Genomic DNA, 23,229 nt, shown 5'->3' on the forward strand with positions numbered 1-23,229 from the left:
AACATAAAATGTAAGTATTTATTTCAATGGTTAATCATTTACAGTAGTGTGCACAGATCCAGTAAACATCCAGTGTAAAACAGGTTTTATATTTATTGCCGTATTAGAAAAGAATCAACTAAAAAGTTAAAGACTGTGATAATAATCGTCCGATCTTTGTTCATATAAATTACAGAAACCATTCTCTACTCTTTATACACGAGGCCATCTACAGTAAAGATCATTTACACGAGAATCTCCTTAAAGAACAACCAGCTAGAGGAGTATAAATATACACGCTGCGACAGCAACCAATTACAACTAACAACACAGAAAGAGAAATCAGAAGGGTATGAAACTCCTCAGGTTTACGTCTGAATGGGGATTATAGTGGTTCATTAAAGACCGGTCTCTGCTCAGTCACACTGAGCTTTGAGTTGTTTGAGAATGTTTTACACTTAATCAGGGAATAATGTGGATGATGTAGGTCTTTATATCATTTAGTGCTATCATCTCATAATGTCCAGCTCTGGGGCGTGTCAATTTTAAATGTTAGTAAATGTGGAGCTAACTTGCACACATACCTCACAGATGGTCAATGTAAAGATGTCCAAAGGTGAATTTGTCAAATCTATTTTCTGTTCTTTAGGAGGGACATGGCTGACATACAGACTTTGTTATATTGTCAACAAATGTTGAGTCAAAATGTCATATATGAAAAATTTGATTCTGCAGAACGTATATTGCTGTTGGTCTCTTACCAGATATGTAATGTCCAGTAACGTTGGGGATTGATTAAAGCAGGCTTTCCCAACCTTGGAGTCCTGACCCCAAATGGGGTCACACGGAATTCAAATTGGGTCCCCTGAAATTTCTAATTATTGATCAAAATAAAATATAGGATCATTCTGCCTACTTTAAAAACATGCAGTATCTCTGTCTGTCTCTCGGGATCCATGCGTCATGCGTCCAGCATTCATTTCCAGCCTTGTACTACGAGCTCACCTCGCTGTGCACATCGTACAGTGAGAAAATAAAATCCCTTTTTGCACAATCCTCAACCCGGCCTTTCTGCCCTGACTGCAAAAAAATACCTGAAAAAGCCTTAATGTGATCTTAAATGAACGTTTACTTGCAAACCAGTAGAAAATAAACTATCACATGATTGAAATTTGAATCATTTGAGCAGAAAGCTGGATGGGGTTTGGATGTCTGGGTCCACAGAGTTTGGTGAAGTGGGGTCACAAGCTAAAAAAGGTTTGGAACCACTGGATAATTTCCCATTGTCCAAATACTTATCCTCCCCTCTCTACACTGTCTTTGGTACTCAACCCTTAGCCCACTTCATTCATGGCACAATATTTTAAAAATCGCTCACAAATTGGTTGTTAAATTCCGACTTAGACCCCATCACATCTTGTTTGTAGTTGAAGCAAACATTACTCAAACGTATGTAAACAGTGCATTTGTTGGGGACCATTTTTTCAGTTGTTGATGAATACAAACTTGCAGTAAAAGTTAATTTTGGCACTGTTGGTGAGATCAAATCAAAACAAAGTCCTTGCAGCAATATGGCAGAGGGGAAAACACAAGGTTTTAGCTTCATGGCTAATGAAGTGTACGTTCATTGTTATTTTGAGTCTTTGCATGGCGAGCCCAGATAGTTAGCCTAATCTCAAATGGGATTGCTTTGCCGTCTTGTACAGAAACTACAGAATCTGTCCTTCATTAATGACAATACATTACAATAATGTAAGAGAATGTGATATTTATAAATTTGGAAAGAAAATATTCCGCAGTTTCCTCGTGACGAAAATAAAGTGGCAAACTTTGAGTTAGCGTTATTGTACTGCTCCTCTGGCAGGAACTGTGGAGTTTACAAATTTACCTTTGGACAAACGATGTGCTGGTAGACGTGTGTATACAACACTGACCACTGAAAACATGGTCATGATAATGGCATGCATTCACAGAAAGAACACATTAAGTTTCCATAATTTCCAAAAATCTTTTCTATCTACAATAGGTACGTGGAAAAAGTGGCAGCTGCACAAAATCTTCTGAAAGGTTGGACATTTTGTTTGGCAGAAGTGTGAGAAATGTCCCAATGTGAGCGTTTGTCAGCAGAATCTTATCACATAAGAGTCTTTTACACTGAAAATAAAAAGAAGCATTCAAAGCTTTACAGCTAGCATGCTTAAAGAAAATGCTGCTACACAGATTAGCGTCCATGCTAGAACCAAAACGCCGGCTTCTTTTAGCAGCTGCATACTAAACATACAGTAGGTCCCCCGTCCATCTAAAATAATAAAACCATCCAGAAGCTTAAAAACAGTGAATTAGCTACTGAAATGCACCTTTGACGTACAAAAAGTGGCAGTAAAAATGGTCACACTTCTCCCACCAGTTTCCGTGTGACACATTTTATGCGGATATTTTCTCTGAGGTTGCGGAGGCGCGCGCTGCGACTCGTGATTTCCTCCACGTAGGTTTTGGGGAACCAGCCCCGCTCCCCGTCAGACAGCCTGATGCCTTCTACCCAGCCTGGTCAGAGAAAACAGACACCAATCATCAGCTTTTTAAATCCTCACGTCACATACATTTAGGAGCAGGTTTAAGATGGAATGCGGTTAATCTTGTAAAGAAGGCTCTATCCAAACTCTCACCGTCACTTGTAATGGTCTTAGCATGAAGAATGTCCGCCTTCTCCAGCGTTAACTCATCATGCTCTTGGGCCTGGTAGCTCTTGATGCACTGAACCTGAGAGATATCTACAAAGAAAGAAAAAAAAAAGACGAATGAGAGGACCAAAAAGTTTGCACTTTTTAAAGATTTATGTTGCACCTAAAGCTCTCTGCTGACCATCATTCTCGCTGGCCTGCTCGATGTCTTCCAGGGGATTAGATGGAAACATGGCTGTGATCCATCTCTGCTTGCCGCTCCTGGGTACACACACAAAAAGAAATCAGTCAAACTATGAAGATTGGACTGAAGAGTGCAGATTGTGTTCTCTGCATTGTGTGGTTGCTCACTCAGTGTGTGACTTTAGCAGGATCTGGTGTTTGAGCTGCTGGCCTTCACACAGCTGCAAATGGAAGATGAAGCCTGAGATTCCCTGCAGCTTCTGACTGAGATCCTTCACTTTCAACTCTCCGATCTTGGCGTGCACAAACACCATGAACTTCCATGTGCTGCAAAGAAAGATAAAAAGTAGTTCTATTACTGAGATCACTAATAGGCAAGCCAATACAATCCATTTGTTTGTACATTGAAAACCAGACGGTAAAACCTTTTTGTGTATACTTTTTTATCAGGTTTTTGCAATCAGAGCCTTGACATGGTGGATGGAAAGCAACAAGGTTTGTAGAAAAATGAGATAATCCTGCTGAAAGTGGGTGCAATCATTAATGTCAGTGTCAATGCCATGGGGTGAGTGTTATGTCTGCAGGTTGAATTTTGAATAGATTTTTTCTGAACTACCACTAAAATTGTTCAAACCCAATAAAAATATTTAAAGGAAAAGTTCTGTCTTTAAATAATAGTTGGTGTTGGCTCTGGAAAGCAGTATCCTCTCTGCATAGTAACTTTGCAACAGCAACGGTAGCAGCAGTTGCTAACCCTTTCAAATGTTTGTTACATGTCTGGCACTGTTACAGTATAAATACAAAAATCTGAAATTTGGGTCAGAATTCTCTTATTGAGGAGTTGGTGGAGGGTCCTGAGGGAAGACCAGCATCAGAACCAATGATCTAAAGCAGTGGTTCTCAATTTATGGCCTGTGAGTGTCATTCTAAGATAGAATTGAAAAAGTGAGCCTATACTTTAGCTCGATTAAATAAATGAATACATCATGATTCTGTGTAATGTTGAGGTCACTGGTCTGTTTAGTAGAAAACTGCAGATCACTCACTCCTTCCTCCGTGACAGCAGGAGACAGTCATTGAACAGGTGGAGGTACACAGGTTTGGTGGGTAACTTGAGCTTTGATCCAGAAATGCTCATCATCTGAGTGTCCACCTCCAGGAGCTCACCGTGTTTCACCAGCCAGCGGGACTGAGAGATCAGAGGAAAGATCTGCAAAGAGAGGGAGAAGATGACGGTTAAAAAGATAAAAAAAATAAAACAATAAATTAACAATCAGGACAAAAAAAATGTTCAGTCACCTTTCCCTCGAAATTAATTTTCTTATTGAGGTGAATGAGCTCCTCCATCCTCTTCATGGACTGCACACTGGAGTTACATTCTTTGATGATCTACGGAGACACACAACAACACAGTTATTACTGTTGTGCCTCAGCAGCCATAATACTGCTGCTCCTCCAACGTGCTATTAAGGACCATAAACACCACCTTTTTCAGCTCATTGAAAGCTTTAGTGGCAGTGTCCTCATCTCGGGAGCCGGGAGTTGTCCTCTTTAAGATATTCTGAAAAATGAAGACGTTTTTGAAGACATGCCAAAGAGAAATCAATACTCTTACTTGTTAAGGAAAAATACTGCTGCGGCAAACTCCTGAGCCTGCTCCAAATATGAACTCATTTACAGTTCTGTGTAATTTGGCTACAAGTGCGAACATGAATTCTGCAGCGAATGTTTAATCACGTACCTCTACCAGCATTTTAAGCCGTGTGATCCTCTGAAACGGGAGGATTAGAAAAGAGGTCAGAGGAAGTCTTTGGCAGACGGGGTCCTCCTCCAAACGAGCCAGGATGCCGGGGAAACGAGGGTTCTCGTGTCTGTGGGGAAATGAACAGAAAAAAACTTTCATGACTTTGAGTAAGTTGAAATCCCCGCATGCTTTTCACTCTAAGAAAAAATGTTCATCTACTCTGGATGAGCCATCAACAAGTTAAGTCATGTAAGTGTAAAATAACTCCTGAACACCCTGAGAGGAAATCCTGGACACCCAGAGAGAAAGAGTTGGACTCTGTGCTCTACAGCTTTCTATGATTATGGATTAGAAGTAGCTCTATACAGTAGTGTATATGTACAAAAATGTTCAAATTGATTTGACTCACAGCAAACGCTGATATGTCTGCTCCTGATAAGCCTGGTTAGTTACATAAGGTAAATAAACTCTTCGCAGAGCCGGGCAGTGATCCAGGACGATGTCGCACACATCAAAACGCAGAATGTCTTCTTCCAGCCGCCGCTCCAGGTCCTGAAGAAACCTACTGACAGCGAAAAAGACATACCATTAGAGAAAAAAAAAAGGTTGGTGAGGTGTTAGAGAGAAAGACTTGAGGGTAACAACATAAATTGTATCACTTCACCTCTCACTGACATCTTTGACTTCAGGCAGCTTGGAGAAGAGCCATTGCTTATGCTGAGCTCCGAGACACTCTGTGAGCTCCTGCGACAACATGAAGTGGTCCACAGCGATGGTCAGACTGCGGATGTACGAGGCCTCCGACGTCACCAGCTCAAACTTTGCCTGAGTTATGGAAGACACAGTGAGACAGGAATCCACAGTGCATGACCTATTTAATTGGCACATGATCATTACAAGTATAAAATATTGCAATGGATTATATAATTTTTTGGAGACATTTTTGTTAACTTAGCTGCGTGGTTGTACAAAGAGCCATGAAAAAACAACAACAGCATGACAGGCAGTAGACCGTACTATACCAACTCATTCTACAAAAGTCCCAAAATCCACAAAGGTGACTCTGATGGAAGCAAAGAAGGGGGATTTAAACTAAGAGAAGCGTGAGGAAGAACCGCAGAATGGCGAAACACAGCCTAATTCAGTGCAAAAAAACTGCAGTTCCTTGACTGTCCACTTGAGGCTGGTTGCTAAAGCTCCAGTTGTTCTATTAAAACCCAAATTACAATTTTTACAGCTGAAATAAACATATTTACAGGCTGGTTCAGGAAGCGTGTTTGGTCTGAAACTCTTTCATTTTACAAACTCTATGGGGTGTGATTTCTTAAATAAATCATCCATTGTCCGTGTCTGTTCTGAGTGACAGTGTTTGCCAAAGGATCACCTCAACTTCACGTCTTTGACTCTTGCTAAAATGATCAATAATCGGGTTTAGACAACATCATAATATGGAGACTGCCATCGTTTGGGTTCAAAACTTTCCGTCAGACATCTACATCACTGAGCTACATCCATATTTTACTCTGACTATGGGATTGTCAGACAACAGTGATGTGTTATGGCATCATTGAGAGACCAAGCATGACAATAACACTCGGCTGATGCAGGAAACTTGCCTGTGTAAATAAAAAAATCTCATCCATCTCATTCACCTCCTGCAACTTTCTTTCCTCATTGCTGAAGTTGTCGAGCTGTCCGCTGGATCGAACGTCTGGGATGTCTTGCCACAGTGCAAAGGCAGAGCCTCGTGATGAGCGAAAAGAGCTGGATGGAGACAGATTAGAAGGAGATGGGGTCCCATCTGACCCCTCGTCCCTGAGCCCCTCCTCCTCTGTCCCCGGCTCTTTCCCCTGCTGTCTCTGGATCTCTCTGTTGATGGCAACATCACTGTATTCCTGGTACAGAATGGCTGAAGGACATATTGAAAGAAATAACAATGTTATGGGAAAATGTAATCAAGTCTCAGTTTAAGTATTAAGGTGCAAAAGTTACAGTTTTCCACTTACAGCTTGGCAAAAACCTTGATAAGCGATTTGAATTAGCAACAGTTGGAAGTGTGCCCGAGTCCTCCTCTATGGATTTCTTTCTCATTCTGTGAAGTAAACATGATTTCACGTGAGTGCTGCAAATCTTTATTAACTTTCAGATTTTGTGATGAAATATTTTAGAAGTGTATTTACCCAAGTTTTGTGCTCCACCGATGTAAAGGCATGCCATTATCACTGCTGGGTGGCAGAGAAGGTGCAGGTCCTACAGGACTTTGGGGGGCGCTATCAGTAGAACCACCTGAGCAGCGGTGCTTGGTGTTGGACTTACCTAAAGAGAGCAGAAGGAGCAGGTATGACATCCAGCAAGAGACAGTGCTTTGTGTAACTCTTTGATTACAGGCTGACAGGTGAATTATTAGCTGAATGGTTGCAGAAACGTGCGTTTTATCACTCCTTGATACGTCAGATTATTTTTGGATAGATATATGACTCTGAATAATTAATGTAATCAAGTGGCTCCTCAATGTGTTGGCAGTTAAGCTAATAGTTCTGTCTGAGGTGTTTGGATGAGCTGGAGAAACTGTGTCATCCATGTTTAGAGATGGGATGTCCCCCCTAGTTGCAGCCAACCAATGGGTATGGTACTTGGGCTTCAGAGGACTAAGCAGAGGGGTGCATCCTCATGGTAAGACACAGAGTGAATATTTAAAGGAGAACATCTCCAACCAAAAACAATCATGTTGAAGTGTGATGCACAACTTGTCACTTCACGCCTCCCTGATGCACTTCTGTCCCTTTTGATTGGATGTTGACGTTGAATGCTGCGGTGCATCCCGAATTTCCCCTCTGGGGATCAATAAAGTACTATCCTATACAGGCAAAAGATACTTAAGAGATTTGATTGGAGGGGCCAAAGCATTTGGACTGAGACGCATTTATCAGATTGGAATTACAATCCAAACTTCATCCTTACAGGTTTTAGATCCAAATTGCAAAATTTTTAATTTCTGTCTGTTTATTATGAAACAATCTATGTTCAACCCAGTATAAAAAAAATGGATTTGGACTGGCTGAACGAGGCCTTATATAAGGCTATATAAAGAATAGTTTAAATCCCAGTAAAATAGTTAAAGGGATGTGAACCCTAACCCATTAGCACTTTTTCCCAATCTGCATACTCAGTATGTGGCATGTGACACTGTTGTGTAAATGGTTTTTATACCTTTTTTTAGTCTGTTGTGACACACTTTGTACACTTTTTGGGCGACATTTCATTTTTATTGTACCAGGATGTTGGTTTTTCTACTCACAGTCCAGGTTGGGGCTGAAGTTGTTGGAGCTCTGTCTGTCCCGGGAGGCTACCCGAGCAGAGAGCGACTTCCCCAGCTTTAAGGTGAAGGAGTTCTTCCTTTGAGACAGCTGCAGTCTGGATATGAGTTCTGAAGCTGAGAAGCGCCGCCGTTCCTGATCGCAGAAGCGACTGCGGGTCATAAAGCTCCCCCCTGTGGCGCTAAATGTCTCTACAGTCCTGCTGTCTTCCCCTAGACATGGAAGTGAGTCCTCTATAATCTGCAGTGGTTCTTCAGGGAGGTTAAAAATGTCATCATGACTGAGGTTTGAGAGATCAGTGACACCGTCTGTGGAGGACGCACTTGACATGGCCTCCAGTGAAGATAGTCCACTGAGGTCCTCCTCCAGGAAAGAAGCGAAGGGTCCTGGGAAGATGAAGTCCGGATCCAAGATTGGGCTGCTGAGAGAGTCATCGCTCAGGCTGTCTGGAGAATAAACCTGCATCTTTCGTCCTGGAAACAAAACAAAAAGACTCATTAGATAACAGTTACAGATTTACTTTGTTAATTTTTAATGTCGACTACATTCATAGAGAAAGAAGCTTCACTCTCACGGATAGACTTCTCTTTCAGTGAACCCTGGGACGTCCTCCTCTGTGGCTGGCAGGAGTCCGGGCCCTGAAAACCTGGACCTTCAGGTGAGGATGGGGAGCAAGGTGCCTGAGATTCCCAGGAGTCTCTGTTTGTGTATAAAGAGGACAGAGGCAAGGACAGAGGGAGGCTAAGAGCTGAGTGGAGGGGTCGACATATTGTTGTGACACAGCGTGGCTTTTCACTTTGCTCCTTCAAAGAAGTCCTGATACCATTATGGCATTTAAGATCGCTGTCTCCCACAGGTGTGTCAGAGTTCAAAGTCGTTTCATGCTCATTGCGTGTCCTATGGCAGCTCCTCTGCATGTCGTTCAGTTCATTTAGTGTGTGTTTTAATCCATTCAGGGGCTGCGATTGTGTTGTGCATTGTGTGTCTGGAATAACAGTTTGCCTCGGGGAGCCGAGTCCGTTTATTTTAGGCGTCACTGTTGGTTGTATCTCAATAAAAGCCAGCGTCTCCTGCTGGCACACGGCAACATGCTTGTGGTGGCAGGGATGGAGGAGAGGCCTGTCCTCCTGGGCCTCGCTCAGAGCCTGGGACTCTCCTGAGGCAGGGATCCACATGCTGGGGCTCTCTCCTCGGAAGTGAAAAGTGTGACGGTGGGGTTGGAAATCAGGAAAAGGTGAGAATCCATAACCAGGGAGCATGACTGAATGAACACATGGGAGCTGCAAAAGAAGAGAGAGGGAACATGAATGTGTTTGAATCCACCCCAAAATAACTTTTGTTTTTTTCAAGCACACATTTCTTGAATGAGGAGTTCCAACGTCATTCACTTTTGTTTAATTTGAATGCAAACTAGAAAACCAACGACACAAGAGATTTTCAATTTAATGTATTTTGAACCTTTTTCCCTGCATAAAGTCAATTATGACCAAATAGAAACGACTTAATAGTGTTTTTCATTCATGAGGGCTCACATGAACAACCTGGTGAGAAGAATAAGGACAGCATCAAACAGGAATGTCGTCTCAGTGACGTCATTCATGCACAGTTTATGTGAACAAAGAAATCAGCTAAAGAGACTAGAACTGTTTTTTTTTGTAGCAGCTTGGAACATGTTTGATACTGTTGCAAAAATGGACATTTTAACATGGGACCTAATGGGGGGAATCCTTGTCTTTTTCAAGTGGACACCCGAGGAACTGCAGATTTTTGCACTCCCACAATTTCTTAATTTTTCAACACCACTGCTTGGTTGGAATCACTGTACCTTCAGTTATAGTGTGGATGTCTGCATAAATGCATGCAACAGAAAACAGAGGAAAGAGAGAAAACTAATTGTGCCTTGTAAAAAAAAGTGGTATTAGTCAGAAACCAAAACAGCAACAGGCCACTTATCCATCTACCAAATAAGTCAACAGCTGACTGAACACAACTCTCTGTCAGCTGCTCGGCTCAGTGTCACCAGGAGATTCCACAGACTTGACCAAGTGTTACATCGACTATTCAATTATAATGAACGGTAAGCAGTGCTGTGTACATTTCACAAGTGTTCAGTATGTGAATGTTTAGTTGATGGAGCTGGTGGAAAGATTGCTCCCAAAATGGCTCATGTTTAGATTCATGCAGGATGTATGACACACACATACTGTATCTACACACTGAGGAGATTCTCCTGGAGATAGCGAGATGGATCCTGGAACCATTGACGCTTGCAGGATGCTTCCCAGTTTTGCATGGTCACACACACACACACACACACACACACACACACACACACACACACACACACACACACACACACACACACACACACACTCAAATGTGCGCTTAAGTCTAGGTAAGTGTGTCTCCTGAGCCGTGTCTTCCTGCTTTAATTAAAGACCACTCTGCATGCAGCATTCAGCCCCTGTACTTAACATCTCTACACACACACACACACACACACACACACACACACACTAATAGCAACACACCAGTTCCAGACAGGATACCACATGAGTCAGACAGACAGAGGAAGAGACATCCTCAGCACTCTCACCTTTCACCTGAGATCTAAACTCATCCATCACTCGGGTTCTTCCTGTCAGCTCAAGTTAGCGAACAGTCGTCTTTCCTGATTGAATATTTACCGTGAGTGTGATCAAACCGACCAGGTGATCATGAAGTTAGCCTCCCTCACAAAACACACACACACACACACACACTTGTGGAGCTTGAACTCAAACATGCAAGAGGAAAGGTAAAACAAATACAGTCCATGAAGTATGTGCAGATGTAAGAAGAGAAACAATAGACGATATATTCTTCACATTGTAGTCGCCCAGCTCACTCATTTTTGTTCACATCATATTATAAAGCTGCTATAAACCGTCTGTCTTGCAAAAAACAAAATGATAAACATTCATATGAATATGTGGAAGATTAATATTTTAATTTTTTAATTTTGATTCTGTGTGACGTCATTTGAAGCGTTCATCAATCTGCCTTTTTTCCTGCTTCATACTCTGAAAACACATTCAACTGCACGGTGTGTAATTAATAGCACAGAGAAGGTCAAATCCTGTGAATGTTAATTATTAAACTTTTTATTTCTTTTATCCATTTGTTTACATTAAACATCCAGTTATACACACAAATCTTTGTTATGGATAACTCATTGTAATAATGAATTACAAATCTTTATGACATATTTATATTCTAACAGACAGACAAATAAAGCATCAAATTAAACTTCCATGAGAACCTCTTAAAGGCCTTGAAGCATCTTTTTATAGTTTTTAAAGTATGATTTGTTTATAATGATGTTTGTTGCCTGGAGGATAAGAGGCTGAGAATCATTGTTCACCTTCTTTTTATGGAGCGCACATGTGCTGTACCTTTGTGAATATGAGGCTGTTGAAAAGCCACACCTGTTCTCGTGGCAACGGGAGACGACCGAGTCAATCCTATCTCTCCCTGTTTCTCTCTTGCACTCACACACACGTTGCATGTACGCGCAGACACACACACACACGCACGCACGCACGCACGCACGCACACACACACACACACACACACACACACACACACACACACACACACACACACACACACACACACACACAGAGCAGAGCAGGCACAAATGGTTACCTGTTCTCTGCTGCAAACAAAGCAGCCTTTATGAGTGTGGTTGGGCCGAGCTGCCCTGAGCACAGGACACCTGAGAGGGTGTGGGAACTGTTTACACTGATCAGCTCGTATAGTGCAGCCACTGAGCCATATAAACACGCTCAGAGCATTGCTGCATAAAAACACAAGCTCTACCGGTGTCTGCATGTGATTACCGTCTGGTTACAGTGTAATCCTCCTGCAGAAGTGCAGCATTAACTCACCTTAATGCACCTCTATGTGCACTCTGTCATGTGAGATTAGAGGTGAATTATTCCCTTTTTAACATTGTATCATCTAGACTAACTATATGTCACGATCATCTTTAAAGATAACCCCAATGACTGAGTGTTCACATAATCCCCCAACCGACAGCCAAGTGTCTCATAAATCAACACACTCTCTCTGTGGAAAATTAGCTATCTGCTATTTCATCAAGAAACCTCAAAGATCCCAAAAACTGACGATAAGCCTGACCGCCGCATTCATCAAAACATGAAAGCATCCGATTACACGCACTGCACATTCCTCAGGCTGATAAAATTATACAACTCTATTAAAATTTCAATTCCAAAGACGTGTAATTTCCCTTGTCATAGCAGGGTGTTATTTGTGACTGTTATGGGCTTTGCTGCCAGTCCCTCCCCTCTGTAATTTCACCAGGCTGCTCCAAGACGCCATGTCTGCACACAGCACTTAATGAACAGCACTGTGGCATGCCTTCAACGCCAGCAGCCATTTTTTTTTTTACTGTGACATTTTTCATCTTTAAGGTCTCAGAATAATCTTTTAATGGGTTGTATCACATAAATATGGATGATTCTGCGTCTTCCAGAGCCAAACATTGTGTAATCACATAATTAAAGTGTGTTTGATGTTTGCCAGGGGGGGAGATGAGGGTGTTAAAAACAAACGGATCCACTGTTTCAGCTGTTTGTGGTGAAGAAATACTTCTCTACCAAACATACCTTTCTAATCATTCAGAGCTTTCAGGTGTCAGCAGGTAAAAGGCAATGTTTTAATTCATCATGAAGCAAATGTATAAGATATAATATTATAAACTATAAAATGCGAAAGAGTAATGAGAGCCACGTTTTGATTGGTTCTCTCAATGCTTTACATTCACTGAGAAAGTTCTGTCTTCTACTGTATGTAGAAAGGAGGCTTGATACAAGCTCACAGAAATAGCTCACAGTGCAACATCTGGAGTAACTGTGGAAACTCTACCAGGGTATAAAAAAATGTAGAAGCTGGGGAAAGAGTAAGAAATCGTGTTTAATGGTGTTTTACTCGACTTTAATCCAGGTCTCCAGCTCATATTTGGGTTCTTACGGTCATTGTTTGTTTTTGTAGCTTGATGGATTGGAGAAAAGTTTAGGTGCAAAGTCGCTGACAATAATCATCTTACTTTGAAACCATAGGGGGTGAAAAGATGAAAAGTAGCATGTTTCATATTCAATGTTCTAAATACAACCATGTCATACACCGTCTAAAAGAATCAAAAGACTCCACGTCTGATTCTCAGCTATCTGAGAAGCCAGAGAGCAGCAGTTCACTTTGCTTGTCTCAGTATAGTTCAGAAAAGATGTTCAGGTTTTTTCTTGAGTCAGACATTTTAAGCTTCATCTTTAGAAAGACCTCAAATTCTTCAACTAGAAAAAAAAATCACCTATTTAAGGAATCTAAACTATTGCCTGATAAGAACATGATCAACTTTACAGTTGATTTTCCGCCACAGTAGAATCAGAGCACACGTCTCAAAGGCCTCTGCTCAGTGTCTCCATAAGGTTGATACAGGCTACCATGCATCTGTGAGTTCAAAACAAACTGTAAAGCTCTGATTGTGAGTGGTACTCTCAGGTAGGATGGCGTGCTCTGACAACACTTACTCATACACTGGTACACCTTTATATATAAGGCAATGCTTGGTCTGCTTCCTCACTATCTATGTGTTGTTATCATACAGAAAAGTCAGCGCAGTATTCTTTACGTTCTCAGAACCTCTTTATGTCCTCTGTTCCAAACACTCGGACAGAAATTGTGAAAAGGGCTTTTAGGTATTCTGCACCCTGAGCCTGGAATCTGTTGATGAGTGACTTGAAACTCAAGGAGCTGGTGTCTTTTACACACTGCAAATTGAGTCTATGCTTGTCATATGAAACGTTCTATATGAATAAACTTGACTTAAATGAAAGACTTGGTAGCAGATTCTCTAGGATGTCGATGCTTTCAGTTTGACTTCTTGAACTGCTGACTCCAGATTTGACTCATAGTTCATTCTCTTTTAATGCTAAATTTGAGTGTTTTGTAAATTGTACTTTGTCTCTCTTTGTGTCTCTGTCTGTAACTTTGGGTTTGTGCTGCTGACTGCCTCGTCCAGGTCTCCCTTGGAAACAAAGTTCTTAATCTCAATGGGACAGACCTGGTTAAATTAAAATAAAAAGGCAGGGGCTTGCTAAGAAGATACATTTTTTATGTTTTAAATCAAATTCTATGAAAAATAATTCAAGCAAACAATTAATCATTTCAGCTGTTCGATGGCGGCTAATGTGTATTTTTACTCATTTCGATTAACACTTTTCTGCTGCAAGAGCACCACATGCAGTTCAACATGCAGCTGAAAATAGTTCCTGTATAATATGTTTTATTAACTCCTGTAGTCGTTAAATTAACACACATGTCCAGCTCTTTCATTAAATAATACTTTGGCCCTGTTAACACATGTACGAGATCTAACTTGGACATCTTTCTAAAAGGTTTTTGTCCTCAGGCGGCATCAGGGGGATCGGAGCTCAGGGCTATACACGCAGACCTGAAGTAAAAAAAAGTCCTGACAGATAGAGAAATGCATAATGTACACATAGAGAAGGTCAACACGCTTCGGTGTTTCTTTATGAAAAAACATGAATACATGTGTTTTCCACTTTAGCACAGCAGTAATGTTGTTGCTGCATTTGTGCATTAATTAATCAAAGTTTAAAATACTCCAGAGGTAAAAACAGGACTCTGTAGGCTTTGCATTATTGAGGCGGTAAGAAATGATCACATATGGAAATCACTGTAAACCACTTGAGGGATTTCTCTGCAGTATTATGGAAAATAACAAACTTGTTTATTTCAATCAAACACTGCTCCTTGTTTGTGCAATCCCGCCGTCTGTCCCCTCCCCTGACTCAGGGCACTGCCCTGAGCTTCAGTCCGCTGTGTTTGGTCAGACAGACTGGAGTGTCCTAACAGTGTGGTGTGAGCAGCTCATGTGTGTTTGTGACATGGCACTTTAACTCGGTCACATCAGACCACTAATTGCCAAGCAGTAGACTAAAGAGGCCGGCCTTGTCTGCCGAGACAAGACATGACATCAGTCAGCATCACTTTTTAAGAGCAGCACACTCCTGTGTCTCTACTTTAGGTAAAAACTGTTTTTATAACATCTTCCATCAGCGCTGAGGTCGTCATGACGACATTCTGATAACATGCCAAAGATAAAAAGCACCAATTATTGTCAACACTGAAGGTATCATTTAAAAGGTAAGACAGTGTGATAAGGGAGCCCATCCATGTGATTAGTTTACTAGATATTTAATGGATATTTCTTATAGACTAAATGAACTCAACCTCATGCTAACAGCGGTCACTACTGGTTGGGTACTAGACTGTTGATTTAGCCAGAGACACACATTAAAATGAAATCACCAAAGGTGTTCATTTCTGTTATTTCCCAGCAATAACTTTAGTGTTTACAAATATAAATGGTTAATCACAATGGTCTCATTTATCAGAAATGGCTTCTCTTTATCTAATGTATGATAAAGCTAGCATCTTTAATAAACTAACTCTAATCCTCAGTGTTATTTCAGAGCCTGAAATAGTTTAAGGACAGTCTGCAGCCCTTAAGCATTCCCAACATATGCAATTAAACCAAACTCATCCTTGATCCCTTTTTGACTTTGACGCTAAAACTCATCTAAAAATAAAGCGGTAACTTGCCGTTAGATTAGCCTCGCTAACTCCTGAATCCATGCTGTATTTAAACCCTGCTCCGTTCTTTCTTAATACCCTGGACTACCACACAATGACAACACAAAAAAATGTCTTAGTGCCTCGTCCCTGCTTGCTCTGTGTTTTGTAATTGCATGTATCTGTTGCTGGAAATCACCTGAAAGCTACTGTAAACAAACCGTGCTTCGTTCTATTCTCTCGTGTTTATACCTGATGGAGCAGAGTGTGCAGCTGGAGTTGTGGTGGGCTGTTGCTGTTAAGACAAAGAAGCTAGAGAAGTCCAAACTCAACTCTTCATTGTGTCCTTTGAAGGTTTATGATTGGCTGGTTTTTTCCATCCAAATCTTTTTATCAAAGTATGTGTTGACATAAAAACAAAGAGGGCAACATAGAACTTGTTAAAAATCCAGACATTATGCAATAAGTTCTAATGCTTGTTTGAGGTGGTAGAAAATGTAATATGTTCACCTAAAAATCCTGGATTGGAAGCCAGGCTGTATCTTGTTGGTATTTTAATGGACCTCATCTAAATAAACACAAACTACAGAGCGAGACTCAGATTCCAATCAGAGAAAACAAACCAGATGTCAGGATGAGGGGCTGAGCTTTTGGAAAGATCAGACTCCTGAATGCTGTGAGAATGGTTGAATGAATTGAGGTCAGGGAGTTTCTTGGTATTCATTCCTCTTCCAGCCTCCACCCACTGAGACAGGTGAGCACCCCAGAGGCTACAGGAGGCCGTCGTGGAGGGGAGGGGGGGAGGTGGGGAGGAGTTACCCAAATGTTTACACATGGTGTGGGTCCTCTTAATCCTCCTCTGCAGCCTCGGGCATCTTCCCCACGTCCTCCGGAGACACTATGAAGATGCATACTGACAACCTGGCTTATAACCACACAAAGCTTTGACACACACAAGGCACACCTGAATGTGTGTGCGTGTGTAAGACGCTATCTGGTCTTTGATTGAAAGCGACAAGACGCGGAGAAGCCTTCCCTGACCTCGTCTCACCCGGTGGGATTCCCGCTGACAGAGAGAGACAAACAGCAATCTCTCATTTAAAAGCCGGAAAAAATGGCGACCATCTCACGCGTACACGCTAAGACTTTTGGACCTTTAACCTCCCCCTCCCCCCTCTTTTTCTCTACCCTCATAACAAGAGACAGGAGACATACGGCCAGGAGAGTAAAAGACAAAGGAGCTATTGACAAACTTATGGAAATAACCCGCTCTAATTATGGTGCTTTGTCATAAGTCGCGCAAGCTACCGAGTCAATGGCGGGCCGGGGATCCAACACGCAGTAAATCCTGAAAATCTCATAATCAGTACCTTCTGACTGACAATAGTTATCTCTGTGAGCAGACAATCTAAGAAAAGGAGCGCTGATTTAGGATGTTTTGGCAGGTAACATGGTCATAAGAATGTTTGAGTAAAATTTTAGTACATCGAAGAAAAAAGATATTTCCTCATCAGAAAGTTTGAAAAAATAACTCAGAAAGTGTCCAATCTCAGTGACATTATCATGATTTCTCCAATGACACATATTAGAATATGGAGTAAAAGTGATGAGTCGATATGTGATGGGTCAAAGCGTCATTCTAAAGCTGAAGGTTATTGTCAAACTGTGATTAAAAAAAAAGGATTTCCAGTGAGCAGATGAGTCTAAAAAAATGTAATAAAGTTCAAACTCTAACTGGGATTGTCCTACATGTCTGCTATGCATGGCCCTCATTAACAAAAAAAAAAAATCATTGAGTGTTAAACAAAACACAAAGTCAAGTCTCAAAAATGTGCAGATACATTTAAAGCATTCAAAAGGAAATAGTTGCATATTCACCAAAACTCCGATGTCTTGATCTACTTCATATTGTTTCCATAAATACCTTGTTCCACTGAGCTCGCTTGTTGTCTGAAAACGATTCAAAGCCCGACAGGGAGCCCCTCTGTGGCTCGTGACTTAATCACCCCGAACACTCGTTTATTCCAGGCGAAGCCACATTGAACATCCCACTCTTGTAAATAGTCATTAGAGCACCAATTGTGTAGAACTCTGCAGCTGAAATAGTTCATTACAAATACACTTAGTATCGCTTTTTGAGTCATGTTGGCTTTAATCTATGGTGCCAAGCTGTTCTAGAGAATGATTCATGATTTAGTAACTTATTTTAAGAGACTTTATAGCTTCAGGAGAAGTACCAAAGATAAGTTAATAAACACACTCACTACTGGGTCAAGGGTTGTCATGAGAAATATTGCGTAACATCAATTTTATCTTTTCAATGTGGAAGTTATTTACCAACAAATGAAAGCAATATCTGGTCATTTATTTTCCTATTCAATCATGTGAAACCTCTAAGCAGCACTGACATAATGGTTGCCATTCACATATCTGCTGGAGTTTGCCTTAAGATTTTCTCTTCCTGGTTTTGACTTTATTAAAGAGGAGAAAGTCAGAGTTTTCTGCGCCCAAACTGTCAATCAGAGGACTTTGATTACAATCTGATCCTCCACCACTGAGCTCTCCACAGGCTGACCTACTTTACAACAAATTGCTGATGCATCTCTGTACATTCATCTGCTGCTGTGTTTACTCGGCTCTCTTCAGCTCTGTGTTTTCTAGCGCTCTGCTCCACTTCTCCCCCAGCTGAGCACCAAGCACTTCCTCCTCCCCCCTCCTCCCCTCCCTTCTTCTTGTTTTTATTATCTGGACAGGTATGGACAAGCAATCCACAGAGATGCTTGTTGTTTTGAAATCTGATTGTGGTAAAAAAAAGTGGAACGCACATTTTAACGAGCTGACCATCCAGAAGTGATGCCACTTGAGCCAAATAAATCCCTGAATGTCAGCAGTGTGATCTGGGTCAAAGCCACGAACTGTAGAGAAAAAAACAACTCTACTTTAAAGAGTCTGAAACTTAAGCTTTAACTGGAGCTGTTTCACACCAATGCAACACCTAGCTTGTGTTTTCTTTTTTCATAAAAGCATCACATTTTGCAAAGAAAGCAAACATTATGAAGGAACATTATCATGCATGAGTACAAATGTGAAACACACACCGCGTCTTACTGGATGGATCAAAATGTGAAAGAACCCGAGGGCTACAGTGCTAGACAGGTGTGCCGCATAGACACACATCGCCTCCGGCCTCAAGTTTTAGCCTTCATGCATGGGCCAAAATATTCCCTGACTTGCATATGAACTAATAGAGGGCAGATCCTGAGCGTTTGTCTGGCTGTTAGATAAAGATTGCAGTCTTTTAAGGCAGCCTAACTCTAATATTACCTTGTGAATGCACACGTTGTTAACTCAGTAGGTGGTCTGATTTATTGTTAAGGTTTGAAGACAAGTTCATGTCCAACTTCAGAAGTGCCCAACCCCCAGATGAGACCCTCTTACACACAGACACATGCCCACATTCCCTGGATGACTCGGCAGGCTCATTCCTCTGAAATTGACCACTAAACCGAAGCAGGAGACAAACAAAGACACTCAACTATATACGCCAGGGAGAAAGGACTGTTATTATGGGCTATTAAAGGCTGCTGCTATGTAGGCCACGAGCCAAAGAAGCTAGAAAGAGTGACAGGACTTGAAAATATCAGCGCAACTCTTGTTTTAAGTGCAGGTCAGTCAATGATGCCTCATGATTTTTTTGTTTTTGAGGAAAGCAGGTCAAACAGTGCAAACAGAGGAGAGGCCGTCACGTTCAGGTTAGCAGCTGAGCGTGTGAGTTTGTACGTGAGGGTAAATACCACAAGGAGCACAGGTAACATTTGCATGCAAGGTTAGGGAGAAGGAGGGCGAGGCGCGGTATCCTGGTTCGCTTCCCCACAACACACACGCGCGTTCAGACAGCCACTGTCTGAGTGGCAGGTGATGGGGCAGGTGCGCTCCAGACAGAATTACAGTTGGGAGGGGAGGGAGGAAGTGAGGAAGGTAGAGGGGTTAGATGGGTTATAAATCTGTGTGTGATATGAGCAGGCATGCACAGGGAAATGAAATGCAAAGCAGTGTGCTTACAGGCAGAAATTCAATCTCATCTACAAGAAATGAATATTAAATGTCTGTATTCAATGTCTTCAGAATCTTTTTTACGACCTGATGAATATTCATCCTATCAGAAGTTTGCAATCACACAGGGGATCTCCAGCCGCTCATAAAGTGGAGTTAAACAGTTCAAGGTCCTGATTCATTGCCTTGTGCTGGTTACACGTCTATCCAATGTGCAGGTGGTGCATTCGAGTCAGACATACTGTAGTAAATCAGATAATCCAGAAAGCACCCACAGCTATATATTTGTGCTCCAGTCAAAATACGTCTCTCCAGACTTTGCAGACACACACACAGCAGCAGCAGCAGTCAACTCACATGACAAAACAATTAGTCATCAGGACTGCAGACGGAAAAGACAGCCATCACCTCAGCCCGACCTCTCACACATGGTGTGCGATAAGAGGTTCATTTCGTAAAGGAAATCTTATCTTTAAAATATGGAGTCATGTTTCAGGCTCAGTCTGAGTTGTTGTCTTTGTTATTTCAATAGTTTTTAATCCCTTGTCTTTATTGGGGCTGATTTTATTTCAGATTTGTATTTATAGACATCTAACATATAATTGTTTTACTGTCTTCATTTTAAATTCCAGTTAATTTGATCCAGTGTTGTCTACTTTGTACTTATTTTCTGTTTATTTTTTAAATCACTTTTTGGAGTTTGATTCCAAAACTAAACTCTGCCTTCATTACGTCTTTGTACATTCATATTGATTTCATAACGGTGTAATATTAGTGTCTCAGTCTATCAATTCACATTGTGTGTGTAGAGAAACAGCAGGAGCTCCACATACACACACATGGACTCATGTATGAATGCACACACAGCAATGTTTTCCCCTGCTGGCTCCACCGATCCCCTCTTGCCTGGTAACGCCTCCATTACTACCTCCCACAACAACCCTCCATTACACCTCTTGACATTCATATAGGAGAGACATATACTGGACATATACTGTACATAAATATCACGTTTTGAACATGTAGTCTGAATAACGCATATTATGTATCACCTTGTGCAACATGCTCTATAAAGGTGAGTTCAATTGTTTCATTTGTAGGAAAGGTCGTCAAAATGCTCAACACATTGATGTCACGTGTAAAATGATATAATCTCCTTTATTTCAGTACTGAAAAGTACCAAAGATTAAAAAAATTCAGATCTTCGGTCATATTTTCAACCAAAAGCTGCATATTGCCAACATATTTGTGCAATTCAGACAGTGTGCAGTAATTTGCCTGCATTTTTGGGTATTTAAACTCAAGAAATGACCCAGTGTTAGAGGCCTTGGACTTGTATTCATGTTACCGTTGAATCGAAACAAGTATCGATATCGTTTGTTTGCGTATCAAAGTCCTAAAATCTAGTATCATGACAGCCTTATTTGTAGGTCAGAATAAAAAGGGAGCAGCTTTCCCGTGGCAACTTTCAAAATCATAATCTGGCTGCTGAATGTCATAACTGCATCTGTTGTGAATCTCCCTAATGAAGCAGAGTAAACAACTTAAGACCAGTCGGAGGCTCCACATGAGTAAACAACAAACAAACAGTGAGGCAATGGGGAAAGACAGTGAAACCTTATGTGTGCATGAAGTTAGATTCGCATACTGGAAGCACACACACAATCACGCACACACTTACAGATCCATACACACTCAAAACCTGAGGCTCTTTACTCGCCTGAAGCTCCAAGCAGAGGCTGACTTTTATGCTAAAATGCCCTCCGTGAAAGGGAAAAGGAAAGATTGTGTGTGTGCTGCGGCGCCAGGTTTCAGCCATGTACAGTTTTTAACAACCCCTCATCCAGCATACTCGAGACATGCACTTACCTGCCCCGCTCTGCAACAACTCATTTCTGAACTGTAACCATCACACTCAAGGCTCACCTCACTCTGCACTGCCTAGGGAACTGCTGCAAACAGTGTGGATGAAAGCAGCAACTTTTTCAAAGAGAATACATGAAAAGTGAACGCTAATGATCCCACTTGTGCGATGTCTGCAGCTACTTGAACTTATCATTTGGTTCTCTGCAAGTTTCACTTTCTAAACCAGAGCAAACCTGATGCATGAATATATTTAAATCTCTGATTAAACAGCTACTTTTGTCAGCAGACATAACAACAACCAGGCAAACAGAGTCCTGTGTTTGCCAGCTGATACTTCATCACATAGCTGTGTTGTTTCCTGAATGCCATATGGAGACAATGTCTATCTTTGTCTTCAGAGCATATATGCTGTCATATAAATGCAATGAACCTGACAAGCTGCTCTACTTCCTCCCAAGTGCTCCACACAAAGCAAAGCTTGCACTCTCAAATAACACAGCTCAACTTTCTCCCCCAGAAGTAAAATCCTCCAACTTAGCAAGGCAATGACAAGAATGTGAATGTATTTCTTCTCTTGTCTGTGTGAAAGGCTTATTGTTGCAGGTGTTTTTTTTTTAGTACTTTACCTCATCTGTGTTAGCAGCCTAGTGTGTGTGCTGGATGGTGGCCAGCAGCAGTGTGTGAATCCAGGCCATCCCAGGGTCAGTCTGAGCCACTCTGCTATCCATTGCTGCCTTGTGTTCCTCCCGGCTTCTTTCCTCCCTTCTCCTCCTTCAGCTTCTTCTTCTCTTTATTTCCAACGCAGCTCACTCATTTCACATCAGCGCTCCTCTGCCTGTGCCTTCTCCTTCTTTGTGCTCTCCGCAATCCTCTGGAAAACAATAACAGGCTGAAAAACAGCCACCACCACTTGCTGCTCTCAGAGCTACTTACAATGCAGATCCCCTCTCTACGCTCCTCTGCTCTCCCTTCCCTCCCTGCTCCTTCCCCTCCCTCTCTTTCTCTCTCTCTCTCTCTTTCTTTCTGCTACTGTTGGTGAAAGCTCATTTTCTCACTCTCCTCCCCCTCTCTTGCCCGTCCTCTAACTCTAATAGTTTAGTGTCTCATTTCAGCACCTGCTTTGACACAGAGAAGAGGAAGTAGACAGACAAAATGTGGCTGCTTGATAAGAGTGTTTAGTTTTTTTTTTTAAATGTGTGGCATGACAGTTAGGTACACTTGTTCTGTGAAGACTTTTCTTTGTGGTTTAATCGGTTTTTGTGTACATTTACGCATTCTAATCTTAAAACAAGCCAAACAAATTGCATGCAAAAGTTCACATTTAGTCTTCATGCATGCAATGTTATCTGCAGAGCTAGAGTTGCTTGTGGTTGTGTGTTTGTGTGTGTGCATGAAGCTTTCACTAAACGTCAAACTGGGAGTTGGTGACAGAAAGAAGCTGCTATGACATGCTTGAACTCCCTCATCTTTTTTCCCTGCTCGCTGCTGTATCAACTATGTTCACTAATCAAACATGAAAGGAATGGTGGTGGGTGGTGATGATGGGGGAGCGGGTTTACCTCAGGACACTGGTTTACTCGGTGGCGGTGGTCCTCTAATTGTCCCCCTTTTTTAGGGAGACTAAAGCAGGTCAGTAAGGGCTCGGGAATAATTTGTGTCTTTGCATTTTAATCACTATTCCCAGCCAGGATTTATTTGTAAGGGGATTTTCTGAACGTTGTCAACTTCAAATATGTTTGGTTCT

The 23,229-nt window shown here is 41.6% G+C and overlaps 1 protein-coding gene across 6 annotated transcripts; it reads right to left on the minus strand.

Moving 5' to 3' along the window:
* Nucleotides 1–4: 4 nt before the first annotated feature.
* On the minus strand, nt 5–22,472 carry arhgef19 (Rho guanine nucleotide exchange factor (GEF) 19). 6 transcript variants are annotated; one of them, XM_020635357.3, is made up of 16 exons: nt 22,112–22,472; nt 8,479–9,184; nt 7,886–8,377; nt 6,768–6,903; nt 6,594–6,679; nt 6,204–6,496; nt 5,252–5,412; nt 4,997–5,152; nt 4,585–4,714; nt 4,330–4,404; nt 4,143–4,232; nt 3,890–4,053; nt 3,012–3,170; nt 2,842–2,921; nt 2,646–2,750; nt 5–2,523 (listed from the first exon to the last, which is right to left on the minus strand). In XM_020635357.3, the coding sequence occupies exons 2-16, from the start codon at nt 9,161–9,163 to the stop codon at nt 2,369–2,371; spliced, it is 2,967 nt and encodes a 988-aa protein (XP_020491013.2). In that variant the 5' UTR covers nt 9,164–9,184; nt 22,112–22,472; the 3' UTR covers nt 5–2,368. The 6 variants fall into 6 exon arrangements, with proteins under 6 accessions (XP_020491013.2, XP_020491018.2, XP_020491016.2 ...); XM_020635362.3 differs by having other exon boundaries at nt 6,240–6,496; nt 22,112–22,471; XM_020635360.3 differs by having other exon boundaries at nt 4,997–5,149; nt 22,112–22,471.
* Between the last annotated feature and the right edge of the window lie 757 nt (nt 22,473–23,229).

Source organism: Labrus bergylta, chromosome 12 (genome assembly GCF_963930695.1).
Source record: "Labrus bergylta chromosome 12, fLabBer1.1, whole genome shotgun sequence".
Classification (NCBI taxonomy): Eukaryota; Metazoa; Chordata; class Actinopteri; order Labriformes; family Labridae; genus Labrus; species Labrus bergylta.